The sequence below is a fragment of the Canis lupus genome, chromosome 24 (genome assembly GCF_048164855.1).
Source record: "Canis lupus baileyi chromosome 24, mCanLup2.hap1, whole genome shotgun sequence".
NCBI lineage: Eukaryota > Metazoa > Chordata > Mammalia > Carnivora > Canidae > Canis > Canis lupus.
Genome location: NC_132861.1, coordinates 50,053,416 through 50,067,738, shown reverse-complemented (window position 1 = coordinate 50,067,738; position 14,323 = coordinate 50,053,416). Strand labels below are relative to the sequence as shown.

General features: G+C 57.4%; 1 protein-coding gene across 45 annotated transcripts in view; it reads right to left on the bottom strand.

Annotated features, from left to right (window-relative positions):
• Nucleotides 1–13,623, bottom strand: part of LRRFIP1 (LRR binding FLII interacting protein 1) — a 138,856-nt gene extending 125,233 nt beyond the window's left edge. For all 45 annotated transcript variants that reach the window (XM_072796857.1, XM_072796860.1, XM_072796859.1 and 42 more), the window contains exon 1: nucleotides 13,481–13,623. In XM_072796857.1, coding sequence (XP_072652958.1) covers nucleotides 13,481–13,576 — 96 coding nt within the window. In that variant the 5' untranslated portion in view covers nucleotides 13,577–13,623. The remainder of the gene's footprint in view (nucleotides 1–13,480) is intronic.
• Between the last annotated feature and the right edge of the window lie 700 nt (nucleotides 13,624–14,323).

Here is a 14,323-nt window from a genome sequence, read left to right as displayed (position 1 = left end):
CACTGAAAGTAGCTATCATGCCAAGAGAAGCCCCAAAGTGACTAATGCAGACCTGGCCTCGGTGGCACAGCCGTACCGTGGCCTGTGGGTGGTGCGGGCCTCTGCAGATGAACTCAGGTTACCAATATGAAGACAGAACGATTCTATCTCCCTGATGAGCCTTCGGGATTTAAGAGGAGTCATCAGTGAAAGCCACTCCGTGTAACCCACGCGTGAATTCTGACAAAAGCAGCTCAAACCACTTGGAGGAAAAAAGCCACATTCAAAGGGTTTCATATCAGTAAGAAGCACAGTGGCCACCACACGGCAGAGGGATTCCCCTTCATGCTTCCTCATTCCCCCAGCAGGTGGTTCTTGAGTGACGCCTGCCTGCATGCGAGGCTCAGGGTCCCCCCGCCACGGGGCCTGGCGCAGCCCCCAGTGAGCGCCTCTCTGATGGGGAGACGCTGCTGCTAAAGGAAGCAGCAGCTCAGCGGAGAAGTGTGACAGGAGGAGTGGGGACATGGACTGCACGTCTCAGGCTCTGGGTGGGAGCTGCACAGGCCTGAGGCCTCCCAGGAGGGAGAGCCAGCCCCGTGAGGGTGGAGGGGACTGGGTGTCCCTGAGGAGGCCCAGACCCCGACAACCGATGTGCCTCATCTCCTGAGGCCTCCAGCCACTGCTGTCTTCACCCTACAGCTGAGGAATTGAAGCTGCAAGCCAGGGAAGGAGCATGTCCCAGAGCCCCTGTGTGGCAGGGCAGGCCCTGGAGAGAGCAACCACCCATCGTGAACACGGCATGGGCGAAGAAAGGAAGCCTGATGGTGTCTGGGAAGTCCTTTTAGGGGGCAACACTCAATAACCCAAGTTTTATAAAGCTGGGTACAAAATTAGCTTTGTCAACAGCTAAATGGAATTAGCTATTAGTTACTACTAGTTAGTTATAAACAGAATTTTAGTTATTACTATATAATAGACGGTGTAGGTTACATGCACCAAAAAAGGGACAACAGTCCTCCAAATGGAGTCACTTGTGCTGAGCCCCGCATCAGCAAACCAACACTTAGGACCCAACCTACCCGCAGTTTCAGCCTCTCCCGGGACTGTGACCTTAGCTGGTCAGTCTGGAATGACCTGGTCAGCACCAGGGAGGTGACCTGCCAGAAGGATCCTGCCGTCCTCCACACGGAGGAGGAGTTGCCAGAAACAAGCCCTTCCTGTTCCTGCTCCTCCTGCCCAGACAAGACTTGCATTTCGTCCAGCCCGGGGCGGGGGCGGGGGGGGGACTCCCTTCTGCTTCTAGAGGGGACGCTGCCCATTCATGGATCATCGGATGAAGCCAGTCAGGTCTTCACATGTACTCAGTTGGGTTTGGGTCTGTCACAGACGTGATGCTCTTACCTGCTACGCTTTCCTATGTAACATCATTTTAAGAAGCCAGTTAGAGAGGACAGGGTACGGCCTGCCAGGCTGCAAGGCAAGGCTCCCACTCCGTCCTCCACTTGGTGCGATCATGAACCGCCATGTTCTATTTAGGGAAAGTTGGGAAAATGTTTAGGGAAGAACGGATACACTAAAATAGTAACACTGTTCACACACACACACACATTAATTCCAAGCAAAAAAGGTCTATTAGGCCAAGAGGAATCCAAAAGCCAAATTTTCCGTTAAGGAGAGGGATGGTAGGCGGTGGGTTTTCCTTCACAAATGGCCCACAGCAGCGGAAGCCAGAGGTCTGAGCCACAGAGGGGAATATGCCACGTGGTTAAATTGTTCCTGTTCCCACCCCCCTCACCCCCCGGAGCCTGAGGGGGACCCACATGCCCTGGACCAAGGGCCTGGAGAGGGTGGAGGGGAGGAGAGTGTTGGGACAGCACCCATTTTCCATCCCGCCCCGGGAGAGGATGGAGAGGTGGAGGCTGCGCACCACTTTCTGGAGAACAAGTGTCTGGGCCCCAGCACGGCCTCGAGATCTATTTTGAGGAGTTCAGCTGTGAAGTGCAAGAGCAGCGTGCCTTTGAGGAGATGTGAGGACGACTGTAATCCTACAGACGTGTGCTGTCGCTGGGCTTCCTGTTGTCTCACACCAGCTCCCTTCAGATCTGGGGGGCTCCCTAGGGCGGGGGGGCTCTGGGGTCCTGATGGGTTGCCACACCCCCCAGTAAGGCTGAAGCTTCCCTCCCCCCTCCTCCCGCAGCACACCTGGGATTTCGAGGGAGGGGGTGCTGCGGACAGGTGCCCTGGAGAGGCCTCTGCTCTCAGTGGACAACGTGTCCGCGTGGGCTCCCTGCCCGTTTGGGGGCCTCGAGCAGGACAGAAGCATCATTGTGAGCCTGGCCACTTACTGTCCTGAGACTTCTCCCAGCAGGTGGGCCCCCCTGGAAATGCCAGCCTCGGGGTTGGGGGAGAATGGCGGACTCAGGGGGAAGCGCCTGGCTCTGTGTCCAGACAGGTCCCAGCAGCCTTCCCCATCCTCAGTCTCCCCAGCATGAGGCCAGCAGCCAGAGTGAGGACGTGACCCCTGCTGGTCGGAAGGTCACCCCTGGGGCCCCTGACCTGTGGACAGAGCCGTCAAATTTGTGGCTGATGTCCCAGCCTCCTGGTCTGCAGGTGCTCCTGGAACCTTCCGTCCAGCCCTCCAGGGCACGGTGCACCTGCTGACTTCTAGGATCCTGGGAGACCACAGGGTGTGGGAGGGTGTGGGGGGGCAGGGAGGGCTGCGGGTGCCCCCCGTCCCCACGGAGCAGGGGTGCCCACAGACAGAGCTGAGGGGCCACGGTGTGAGCAGCGTAGGGTGGGCAAAGGGAAGACGTGCTCCTCCACGGGGTCTTCTCATCCCCAGCAGCATCTGCCCACATCTGGAACACTTCGGTTGTCACTTCCTGGTGGACGCCAGGGATGCTGCTAAATGTCCCATGAGGCACCGGATGGCCCCCCCCCCCATCAGAGAGTGGTCCCCCTGAATGTCTGCGGTGCCAAGGCTGGGAGTCCCTGACACAAAAGACAAGGAACGGGAAGGACCCGAGAAACCAAGACGAGAGGGGACGGCCGCGCGACCACCGCTTCGCTGCGACGCACGTGGCACGGGTGACAGACACCCAGGTCATTTAGTGGCTTCTGAGAAGATAAACCCTCCAGGATGAGGCCCGGGTGGGGTGGCCCACCGCCTCCAGCAGGAGGACCGCAGGCCCCGGGGGCAGGCTGCCTGACAACGAAGCAGCTGCAAATGTCTGCTGCTGTCTTACATCTATCTTTTTTTTAAGTTTAAAAATATTTTAAAAGATGTTATTTATTTATTTGAGAGACAGCACAAACAGGGGGAGGTGCAGAGGGAGAGGGAGAAGCAGGCTCTGCACCAAGCAGGGAGCCCGATGCAGGACTCGATCCCAGGACCCAGGATCGTGACCTGAGCCCAAGTCAGATGCTTCATGACTGAGCCACCAGGTGCCCCTTACTCTTGATTCTTAACTTCAAGGCCAAGAAGCAAAAGTGCCAATGAAAACCACGGGCCGGGATCCCTGGGTGGCGCAGTGGTTTAGCGCCTGCCTTTGGCCCAGGGCGCGATCCTGGAGACCCGGGATCGAATCCCACGTCGGGCTCCCAGTGCATGGAGCCTGCTTCTCCTCTGCCTGAGTCTCTGCCTCTCTCTCTCTCTCTCTCTCTCTCTGTGTGTGACTATCATAAATAAATAAATAAATAAATAAATAAATAAATAAATAAATAACCTGTACACGTGCTGAGACCCTGCGGAGCTCTGTGGCCCTGAAGGTGCACGAGGAGCTGAAGTGGCAGCTGCCCGGGCTCCCACTTGGCAGCCACCTAAGCTATCCCAGGGCCCTGGCCCTGCACACGGGCACTGTCCTTCCCAGGGGTTCTTCCGACAGCCCGCTCTCTCTCTGCTCAGCTGCCCTGTAGGAGCGAGACCCACACCTGCCCCTGGAGATGTGGCTCTGGGCACATCCTGACAGTCACGTGGTGCTGCTGTCTCTCTCTGGAGGTGGACACAGCCCCCCGAAGGCTGAAGACCCTGGGTTCAGGCGGTGCCCACGTGGACCAGGCTGCCGGTCTGCATCTCCCTGGCACCACTCACGACCACACAGCCCCCGGGAGCATTGCCCCCTTCCCACAGACAGAGGAAAGGAGGCTCGTTACAGTAAGCTCCTGGGGTCACCCAGGACGGCTGGGGGTGCTCTCCCCCAGGCCTGCACGTGTTCCCAGGCTGGACTCGGCTCTGGCAGCAGTCGGCCAGCCCCCCCCGGGCTCTCCTCCTCTGTGCCTGGTCCAGCCCCGCGTCGGGCTCTGTGCTCAGCCAGGAGTCTGCTTGAGGATTCTCTCTCCCTCTCCTCTGCCCTCCTCCTGCTCATGCTGCCTCTCTCTCTCTCTCTAAGTAAATAAATACATAAAATCTTAAAAAAAAAATTTAAGCTGCATTTCTCAGGTGCACTAGCCATGGTTCACGTGCTCAGCCGCCACACAGTACATGGCGGGCAGAGAGAACACAGCCATCACCATAGAAAGTCCTCCTCAGCAGCACTGCCGCAGACGACTTGAAGATATATCTGGGATCATTTCAAGCAGTATCGTAGGGCATCCAGGATGGAGACATGTTAGCTGTTCAGTCAACACAGAAATCCCATCTCTCGGTCAAAGTGGCCAACTCCCCACCCTCCCCTGTGCCCAAGGGATCTCATCATAAAAGCAGGCAAAAAATAAAAATTAAAGAAATCAGGGACAATGGTTAAAAAAATAAAATGAAATAAGGACAAACTTATGAGATGGAGCTTAAAAGCAAAACAAAAACTTCAGATCCCCTGGTTCCTTTAGGTTTAAATATTATCACGACCACTGTGTGATTTTTCACGTACCCCCCAGCCCAAGAAGTGGGTGGGAGCATCGCAATATAATCCTGCAGGGGAGCCACTCAACGGCTCTGGCTCCTACGTATTTGCTGATCCGAGAGTTTACCCACTGCCAGGACCATATCACATTCTGCCTACCTAAACTCTCCAGGTATTTCATGTTTGCTTTATAGCTCACATCTTAGAGAACTTTCCAAACAAATAAATGAATTATCCTGGATGCCTGAAGCTATGAAAATTATATTTTTTCTACCTCCATTTGTTTGCTCAACCTAGTTTGATGTTTTATTCCACTCCCAGCAAAAGAATATCATAATGACCAGTTCCCTTTGTCTGGGCTGTATGGACATTAGAAATTATTCTGTCCTGGTATAAGTCTCAGATAAAATTTCTTTTTTAAAAAAAATATTTTATTTATTTATTTGAGAGAGAGAGAGAGAGCACAAGCAGAGGGAGGGGAAGAGGGAGAGGGAGAAGCAGGCTCCCCTGCAGGGCTAGATCCCAGAAGCCTGGAATCGTGACCTGAGCTGAAGGCAGACACTTAATCAACTGAGCCACCCAGGTGCCCTCTGATTAATTTTCAACATTCTTCTCAATCCCACCACCCTCTTAATCAGAAACAAAACTCTACCTATAGGCACCAAATTACAGAGGTTTGGTTTGTTAGCATTAAGCAATATTCTCTTCTAACACTGACACTGTCCAGGGCACTAGCCTTGCGGGGGATGTGGGTTCCCATCCTGGCTGTGTGCCTGTGCCCTGAGGAGGTAGTCGATGTACCTGCACTTAGCCAGCCTACTGCACCCCCGGTGCTGTCCTGGTCACACCCTGCGGCACCTCCCCTCCTGGCTTTTGCACAAACTGTCCTCATGGTGTTTTAGTGCCTCGTCCTCAGACCGGAAAGGATGGCCAAGGATCACCACGCATCTGGGAGAGGCTTCAAGATGAACAATAGAGGCCGCCACAGACAAAGGACAAAAAGAAACAGCCCATAATGGGGGGACAGAAGAAGAGTTTTGGAGAAAACAACAAGTTAACATTCCTCAGAACGACAAGAAAAGGTGCCACATTTGTGAATCAGAGAGGATGCCATAAAAAGGAACAAAGAACAATAGCCAAAAAAAAAAAAAAAACCCTCTTAGAAATTAAGTATAGAATGGATAAGTTTAGCATAAGGTGTGGAAGATAAAGCTGAGTAATCTCCCATAAGGTATCACCAGGAGAAGAAAGTTAGAGATTGGGAATGAAAAGAAAGTTACTCCCAGCAAAGGAGCTGCTGTAAAAGAGAATAGAGGAAATGATGGTGGGGAGGGGGAAATTCAGAAAACTTCCCAGAACTTTGGGATACAAGTTTTCAGATCCAATGACTTCAATGAATGCTTAATAAACAGAAAAGAACCCACCCAGAGCACTAAAGATCAAGAGGGGGTCCTAAGAGCTTCTAGAGAGTAAAAACAGAGACTATACAAGATGCTGGAAATACACAATGCATCAAAATTCTCAGAGCAATCCCGGAGGCTGGAATCAAGTGGAAAGAAATGTCTTAAAATTGTGGTGGAAAATAGTTTTCAATTTTACTGTCTTGGTAACTGTGAATTTATTTTATTTATTGAATAATAAAGTGGGCGTCCCACTCTTGATTTCTGCTCAGGTCGTGATCTCAGGTTCTTGGGATGGAGCCTGGCGCTCAGCAGGGGGTCTGCCTGAGATCCTCTCTCTCCTTCTCCCTCTGCCCCTCCCTCCCATGCATGATTGCTCATTCTCAAATAAATATTTTTTAAAAATATCCAAAAAGCATGAAAAGGGACACCTGACAAATCTGCTTCCACTCACATCCCACACTCTGCTTGTTCTCCCAGGGTTTCTTTGCACCAATGCAAACAAATCACCACCGTTCTCACAAAAGGGACAGCACGCTAGTTTTATTTTCTGCACATACGCTTCTTTCCAGCATAACAATACATGCTGGAAAGCATTTCAAAGAATACATAGAAATCTTTGTCGTTCTTTGGGAAATTATTTTTAACCTAGAACACTATCGTCAGCCAAACCATCAATCAAGCATGAGAGGGTAGGATAAAGACATTTTCAGATATGAAAACTCTTAGAAAAGGCATTCTTTCTCAGGAATCTACTGAAGGACGTGTTCCAGCAAAATGAGATCGCAATCCAAGGAAGAGGACAACACAGAATCTGGCGAAGAGGGACCCAGCAGCAACAGAAAAGCGGCAAGGGGAACTGTCAGGATGGTGGCACAGGGAATGGCAAGTCCTGGGAGTGCCCAGAGAGCCTGGGTCTCGAGGACAGGTGCCTCCAGGGTCCACATCCAGGAGGGGATGAAGGGGAAATGGTAGCTTGTCTGGTTTGTCGACTCACACAGGAAATAGTGCCCTGAGGGGTCCTGTTGAAGTTTTTGAAGAACTAGATGTGACCGACCTGGAGACAGAAGAGCAATTAAAAAAAAAAAAAAATACAAGTCATGAAGTCCAGAAAAGGCAGAAAACCACCCAAGGGCAGGACCTCAGAGCATGCCGCCTGGCTCCGCAGGCACACCACGTGTGACATCACTGTCACCACCAGCCTTTATTAGGCTCCCGTCCTCGTGCTGAGGTCTTTTCACGAAACAGCTCGTTGATTCTCATAAACACCCATGGGAGGTGCACTCAGAACTTTCCCGTCTGAGCTACGGGACAACTGAGGCACCATGCAATGAAGCAACTTGCCCTAGGTCATGGAGCCACTCACGAGGACCAGGATTTGGATTCAGGAATCTGACCCTATGAGCACGTACTCTCTACCAGCCTGAGGTTCTACTACAACATAACTGTGGTGTGAAGATGAGGAGAGCAAGAAGCTGGGGGGAGGCCCGAGTGGGGCCCCATCCTCCCAGCCAGGAAGCCGGCGGGCAGTGGCCACCCTTGGATGGACGATCAATAGAGTGTGCACACAGGTTATTTATAAACACGGGGCCAATCGCCAGATCGTTCGGGGTCCTGTCAGGCCATTAAGAACCTGGCCTTTACGCAGTGATATGAGACGCCGTTGGAGAGTTTTAATTAGGGAGGCGACAGGAGCTGACATATTTTAAAGGCTCACCAGCTGCTGGGTGGAGAGTGGCCTGAGAATGTGGGACAAGGGTAAAGACATAGATTACCTTCATTAAATAAACATTACATTTTAGAAGTTGAGAGAATGAAAAAATGCAGAGAGACGAAGGATGCAAGGACAGAAGGATCTTGACTCTCCCATGAAATGTGACGCCCGATGGCCCGAGGTCGGCTGGGGACAATAGTCTCAGAGATGGGAAGCCAGTCGGCTTGATGGCAGGACTCGGCTGGTAGTCAGGCCTTGGATGGAGCCAAGGACTGGATCCAGGAAGAGGAAGCAGCCTGGATGCTGAACGGCCCCTTCCGGGTTACCTTGGGCGAGTCACCAGCCCCCCTGAGCCCGCTTCTCTATGTCAGACAGAGATACTCTAAAGTCTGCTGATGGGACTTAAGGTAATGACGGGGGGAACTTTTTGGGGGAGCATCTGGCACCCTACAGGCCTCAGAAGCTACCTCAGTTTCCCCCTGCCCCCTTTCCAACCCTACACCCCGACCAGGCTCATGATTGACAGGCTCAACTGGAATCCAGGCCCCGACGTCGACCCGCCGTGCCACCTCTGTGTGTCACCCACGCATACGTCGCAGCTCTAACCACGAAACCGATGAACCATGAGGGTCACCCAGAAAGGGGGAGGGAGACAGCTGGCACTCTGACAGAAATAGCTGTGGGGCGCGGCCCGCCAGCCACCGGCCACCGGCAGAGTTTCTGATCCCCTCCAACCAGAACCATCCTGTTGGGAATCGCGGCGACGGCCCAAGGTCCCAGGAGCAGCGTGTGCAGCTCCCCAGTGGCCCAGACCTACTGAGAAAGACCCTCCCAGGACGCTTGTCTTGTCACATTCCCGACGCTGTCGATGGTGCAGCAGGATGTGCGTGTCTGTCCTGGGAGGATGGGCCCGGGGAGGCCAGGGCCACTCCTGGGTGGCTGCTTCAGAACTGGGGCCGGGCGGCTCTCCTGCCTGCTGGGCCCACTCCCCTCACCGGCTCCCACTCCCCGGAAGAAGGGGGGGGTGCACAAGGGCCTGAGAACACCAGATGACGCCACCCGCCACAGGCCTGCGGGCTCAGCTGCTGGCCCGCCTCAGCAAAGCAACGTCCCCTGGAACAAAGGCATTAGGGGTACGGTTCAAAGGAAGCAAAGTGGGCCGCAGCCGCAAGAGCAGGTCCGGGGAAAGGCTGGCGTCCGCGCCCTCCCACTGAGGGCAGGGCCCACACCCACAGGGCCCGGAGGGGGCCGGATCTGCTGAGAGCAGAGGAAGGTGAGGCGAGGCGCCCAGCTGAACCAGATTCCGGGGGCCGCCTGGAAAAGGACGTGTGTGCCCAACCCCCAGCTCGGCTCTCAGCACCTTGTGGCTCCAGGAGAAAGCAGACGGGTCCCTGAAGACGAGCTGGCCTAGGAAGACTAGCTGGGACACGTGGGGTGAGGGCCGCGGGCGCTGAGACGGAAGGGGTGGCAGGATGAGAATGTCCCATAATAATAGGACGACGCAGAATGAAGCCTGCGGCCTTCCTAAGTTGGGGTCCCCAGAAGCAGAGCCTGAGGCAAGGATTTGTATGCGGGTCTGTATCAGGGAGCACAGCCGGCAAAAGAGGGGTGAGGCAGCGGCCGGGCAGGGGCAGGAGGCGGCCCCATCCCACAGGGAGCCGGGACTTGGAACAAGGGAGGGGATGTTTGGTATCCTCACACCGCTTGGCGACAGCTGCAGGCGGCCCGGCTGGGTGTCAGGCCCCTCCTCCACAGCAACTCCTGTGCACTGGGCACCCCGGTGGACAGCGGGCACCAGGAATCGGCCCCGCCACCAGGAGGGAGCCGGTGGGCGCCACCTGCGCGCAGAGGAGGCCCTGGGGACAGTCACAGGAATCCACCCCGGTGGACAGGGGGTGCCTCACTCCCCACCGCGCTTAAAGGGCCCGCAAGCTAGTTTCCAATGCAGCTCGCATGTCATCATTATTATTATTTTTTAAATACTATCGCCAGGGGATCCCTGGGTGGCTCAGCGGTTTAGCGCCTGCCTTTGGCCCAGGGCGCGATCCTGGGGTCCAGGGATCGAGTCCCACGTCGGGCTCCCGGCATGGAGCCTGCTTCTCTCTCCTCCTGAGTCTCTGCCTCTCTCTCTCTCTATGTCTATCATAAATAAATAAATAAATCTTTAAAAATAAATAAATACTGTCACCACTTTCCATTTGAGAGGGATACCCTGAGTGGCCCCAGGCACGGGGAGCGCAGAATCGCCCCCCTCGGCGGCACAGAGCTGGAGGGGAGCTTGGGATGCTACCAAAATCCTTGAGCGGAATGTTCAACACTGCAGGAGAAAAAAACAGATGTGCTTTGGAAGCCCCTTTCCCCAGGGTGTGACAACCCCTGTTCACACCTCCAGCGGCGGAGCAGCTCCCAGAGCCCACAGGACCTTCCTCCTGACAACGTCTTGCCCGAATCCCACCTCGGAAGCGAGCTACCTGGGCTCCTAAGGCATCTACGGTGTTCTCAAGTTCCAAGTACGCTTACCATACACCTGCCTAGGCTGCCCCACAACCGAGCTGCAGAAATAGGAACTGTCACCTTCCACGCGGCAGGCGCTGCTCCAGGCGGGTGTCCAGAGTTCCAGAGGCCTCCGCGGGGGCCGCTGAGCCCCCCAGCCCTGCCCGCTGGCTCTGCCTGCTGCCTGGTGACCCCGCTCCCCCTGCCCTCCCTGTAACCTCAGCCCAGAATGCTCCATTTACTCTCTAGAGGGCATGTTCCCTGACGCATGTCCACTCACCCTCCTGTCACCCTCTAAAATGGTCCCCAGTGTTCATTCAGGTCCCCTCACCCCTGCAAATGCTTCAGAGGCAGCAGCCAACTTCCCCCATCTCCAGGACGGGCCTGGTTGGAGGGAGGACAGGGACTGGTGTGGGCCATTGATTGAGTCAACAGTCCTGGTCACAGTTTGGCTCGGGGGTAGCCAGGGAGCCGCGTGGAGATCTGTCGGGGAAGATACTTCCAGCTCTCAGGAGAGGGCCTGGGCCTGGGCTCGCGGGGAGCAGCGCGGGAGCAGGGCCGCCAGTCAGCCTGAAGGCGAGGCCACCCGAAGGGGACAGCGCAGCAGAGCCAGCTACAAGGTGCTATGGAGAGAAGGGGCCACGGGTGGGGCTGCCCAGGAATCCGTGCTCCAGCCAAAGTATTTCCCCTGGTGGATACACATCGCCGCCAGTCCAGGTCAGCGTTTCTGTCACCGAGAATAACTCCAGATGCCACGTCCCCCAGGAAGCTGCCTCTCAGGGCCATTCCTAGGCCCCTCAATAAGCTGGAACTCTCTCACTTCCAAACTTTTCCGGGCACAATATCCACGCCCTTTTAATACCAGATCTCTTCCTATCTTCTACTGTTACTGATCTTTGGGGTCAGAACCCGTCCTGACCCAACTCTTCGTGGGCGGATCCTCTTCAGCTCCATCCCCGAATCCCAGTCCCCCCAGGACAGGTGTTTAGAGAGCAGGGCATGCATCCGCTGAGTCAATGAGCGAATAGGAATGGACTAAACTCAAGAAAATTTTGTTAATTTTTATAAGAACTCAGGAACTCGATGGTGAAAAGACACTTGCCATTTGAACAGCGATTCTAATTTTTACAGTCGGGAAATATCGTTCAATCGGTGGTGAAACATTACACGTTGCACCTGCAACATTATAGATACCTGCCCCTCACACCTGAACCAAGCCAATCTGTGGTTGGTTTGATCAGGAGGGCAGGTGGGTGGGGCTTACACTCACCCTGTTAGTCACCGTATGTCTGATGGTCATTTTTCTTAATCTTGACTGAGCGCCAAGGGGGATTTGTTTCCCGCACTCTAGAGACATGAGAACAGACGCTGAGAGGGGCCGAGTGACTCACTCCCCCAGGATCGCATAGCTCTTCTGTGAGGTGTGTGCAGTTTCACAGCCCAGCACTGACTCCCCAGTCTGAACCTGTCACTGCCAACTGCATCTCGCTGGCTGGTGGGCAGGGACACGGGGTCCCAGTCCTCGGGACCTCGAGGACGTCAGCCCAGGGAGCATCCCTAGCCTTTCCTTCCAACCCACACCAGCAGATGCGAGGTAGACCTCGGGAGCTCTCGTACTGCTCATTCCTTTGTCCATAAGCACTGACGGAAAGACAGGGCCCAGGGATCATCAGTCACCTCTGGCCTTCCGAGGACACTTGTTTGGTTTCCAGTCAAACACATACCTGAGTGACTGTCCTCATAGGGGTGGGGATTACATTCAAGCTACCGCATTTAGCCAATGTCTTTATTTAGCCAAATGTACTTTAAGTCCTGGTACTTCTTTTGTGTAATAACGCAACGTGCCTAGGAGCACCTAGCACATGCCTGAGGCTGTGCGGAGCTCTGCGGACAGGCAAGTGAGTAAGGTATCTCCTGCTTGGGCGTCACCTTCTACAGGGTGAACAAATACAGCTGAGGCGAGGTGGCCCCCACACCAGGTGTAAGGAGCCAAGTGGAGGCGGGGAGGGAGACTTGCCTGGGGTGATGGGGGCGGTCTCTGGGAGGACACCAATCTACAGTGGGTTTTCAGGGATGTATAAGAGTTTGCTTGGAAAGCCCTTTCCCTTTTCATACAGAGGAGGACCAAAGTCTTTACCCATTTCAATATTCAACACATACGGATTGAGGGCCGGATGTCCATAAAAGCAAAATCAAGCATCACCACGAAAAGCAGGAGGGACGGGTTATAGAGTGGACTTCGGCAAGCAGCCGAGGGAGGCAACCAGAGCCCACAGCCTGAATGGTCTGGAAGTTATTCCATGTGCCAACAGCCATACTCAGACTAGGGCCACGTCCTGCGGGGATTGGAAGGAAGCGCAAGAGGAGGGATGAGGCGCATCTGCTTATACAGTCTGCGCGGTGGGCGCACTGGGACCTGGGGAGGTGCAAAAGGGCCTGCGAGCAAACTCAAGGACTGGGCTCCGCTTCCCCTGCGCCAACCCGAGGGGCGACTGTCCCAGACTGTCCCACGTCACCGTCACCGGCTGTTTCACCAGAAGGCGGGGGCCTGGGGGGGAGGCACCTGCACAGACGCGCACGCGGCGCTCCTTTAAGGTGCGACCATGAGTTCAATGGGAGCCTTTCAGACGCGGCCCAGGAAGCTCCGGGGGGAAAGCGTCTCAGCGGCAGAGGGAGGCTTGGCGGCCACCCCGCAGCTCAGCCCGCAGCTGCACCTGCGTGACCGTCGGTGACCCGCGGGCAGGACGCAACCAGGCCGTGTGGGCAGCGAGCGCCATGTGGCCTGGGGCGGCCCCGGCCCCCTCCCTCCCCCTGCGGCTCGGCTGCCACCTCCCCGGGCGACAGAGCGGGCGCTCGCCCCCCGCCCCCGCGCCCCGCCCCCTGCACCCCGCCCCCCGCCCCCCCGGAGGACGGCGGCCCCGGGAGCCCTGGCCAGGCCTGTCCCCGCGGCCCGAGGACCCGTGCCCGCCCGCCGACCTCCCGCCCGGACCGCGCCGCCCGACAGACCGACGGACCGACGGACCGACCGACCGACCGACCCCCCGCCGGGCGCCCACCTCGCGCGCGATCTGGTTCAGCGCGTCGTCCTCCGCCGTCAGCCGCTCCCGGGTGGGGGGCCGCCTGCGCCCCGAGCCCTGCGAGCCCATGTCCATCCGCGCCCCGGGGCCGCCGCGCCCGCCGCGCCCGCCCCCCTCGGGCCGCCCGGCCGCTCCGCCCCTCGCTCCGCCGCGGCGTCATGGCGTCAGCGGGCCCGTGGCTCGGCGGAGGGGGGGGGCTCGGCGGAGGGGGGGACCCGGGGGGGGCTCGGAGGAGGGGGGGACCGGGGGGGGGGCTTGGCGGAGGGGCGGGGGGGGAGACCGGGGGGGGGCTCGGCGGAGGGGCGGGGGGGGGAGACCCGGGGGGGGCTCGGCGGAGGGGCGGGGGGGGAGACCGGGGGGGGGGCTCGGCGGAGGGGCGGGGGGGGAGACCCGGGGGGGGGCTCGGAGGAGGGGCGGGGGGGACCCGGGGGGCTCGGCGGAGGGGCGGGGGGGGGTTGGCAGAGGGGCGGGGGGGGATCCGGGGGGGGCTCGGCGGAGGGGCGGGGGGGGGGACCCGGGGGTGCTGGGCCGAGGGGCGGGGGGACCTGGGGGGCTCGGCGGAGGGGCGGCGGGTGGGGGGGACCGGAGAGGTGGGGGTCACGGGGGAGGGCGGGGGGACACGGGGGGGGAGCGGGAGGCTGGGGGAAGGGGACACCCTGGGGGGGGCGAGGGGGGGTCCGGAGCGAGTGGGGGGGCCGGGGTGGGGTGGCCAGGGACACCCTGCGGGGGAGGGGGGACGGGGACACCCTGGGGGAGGCGAAGGGGCGGGGGAAGGGGGACGGGGACTCGGAGGAAGGGGCGGGGGTGGGGCTTTGCACGGGG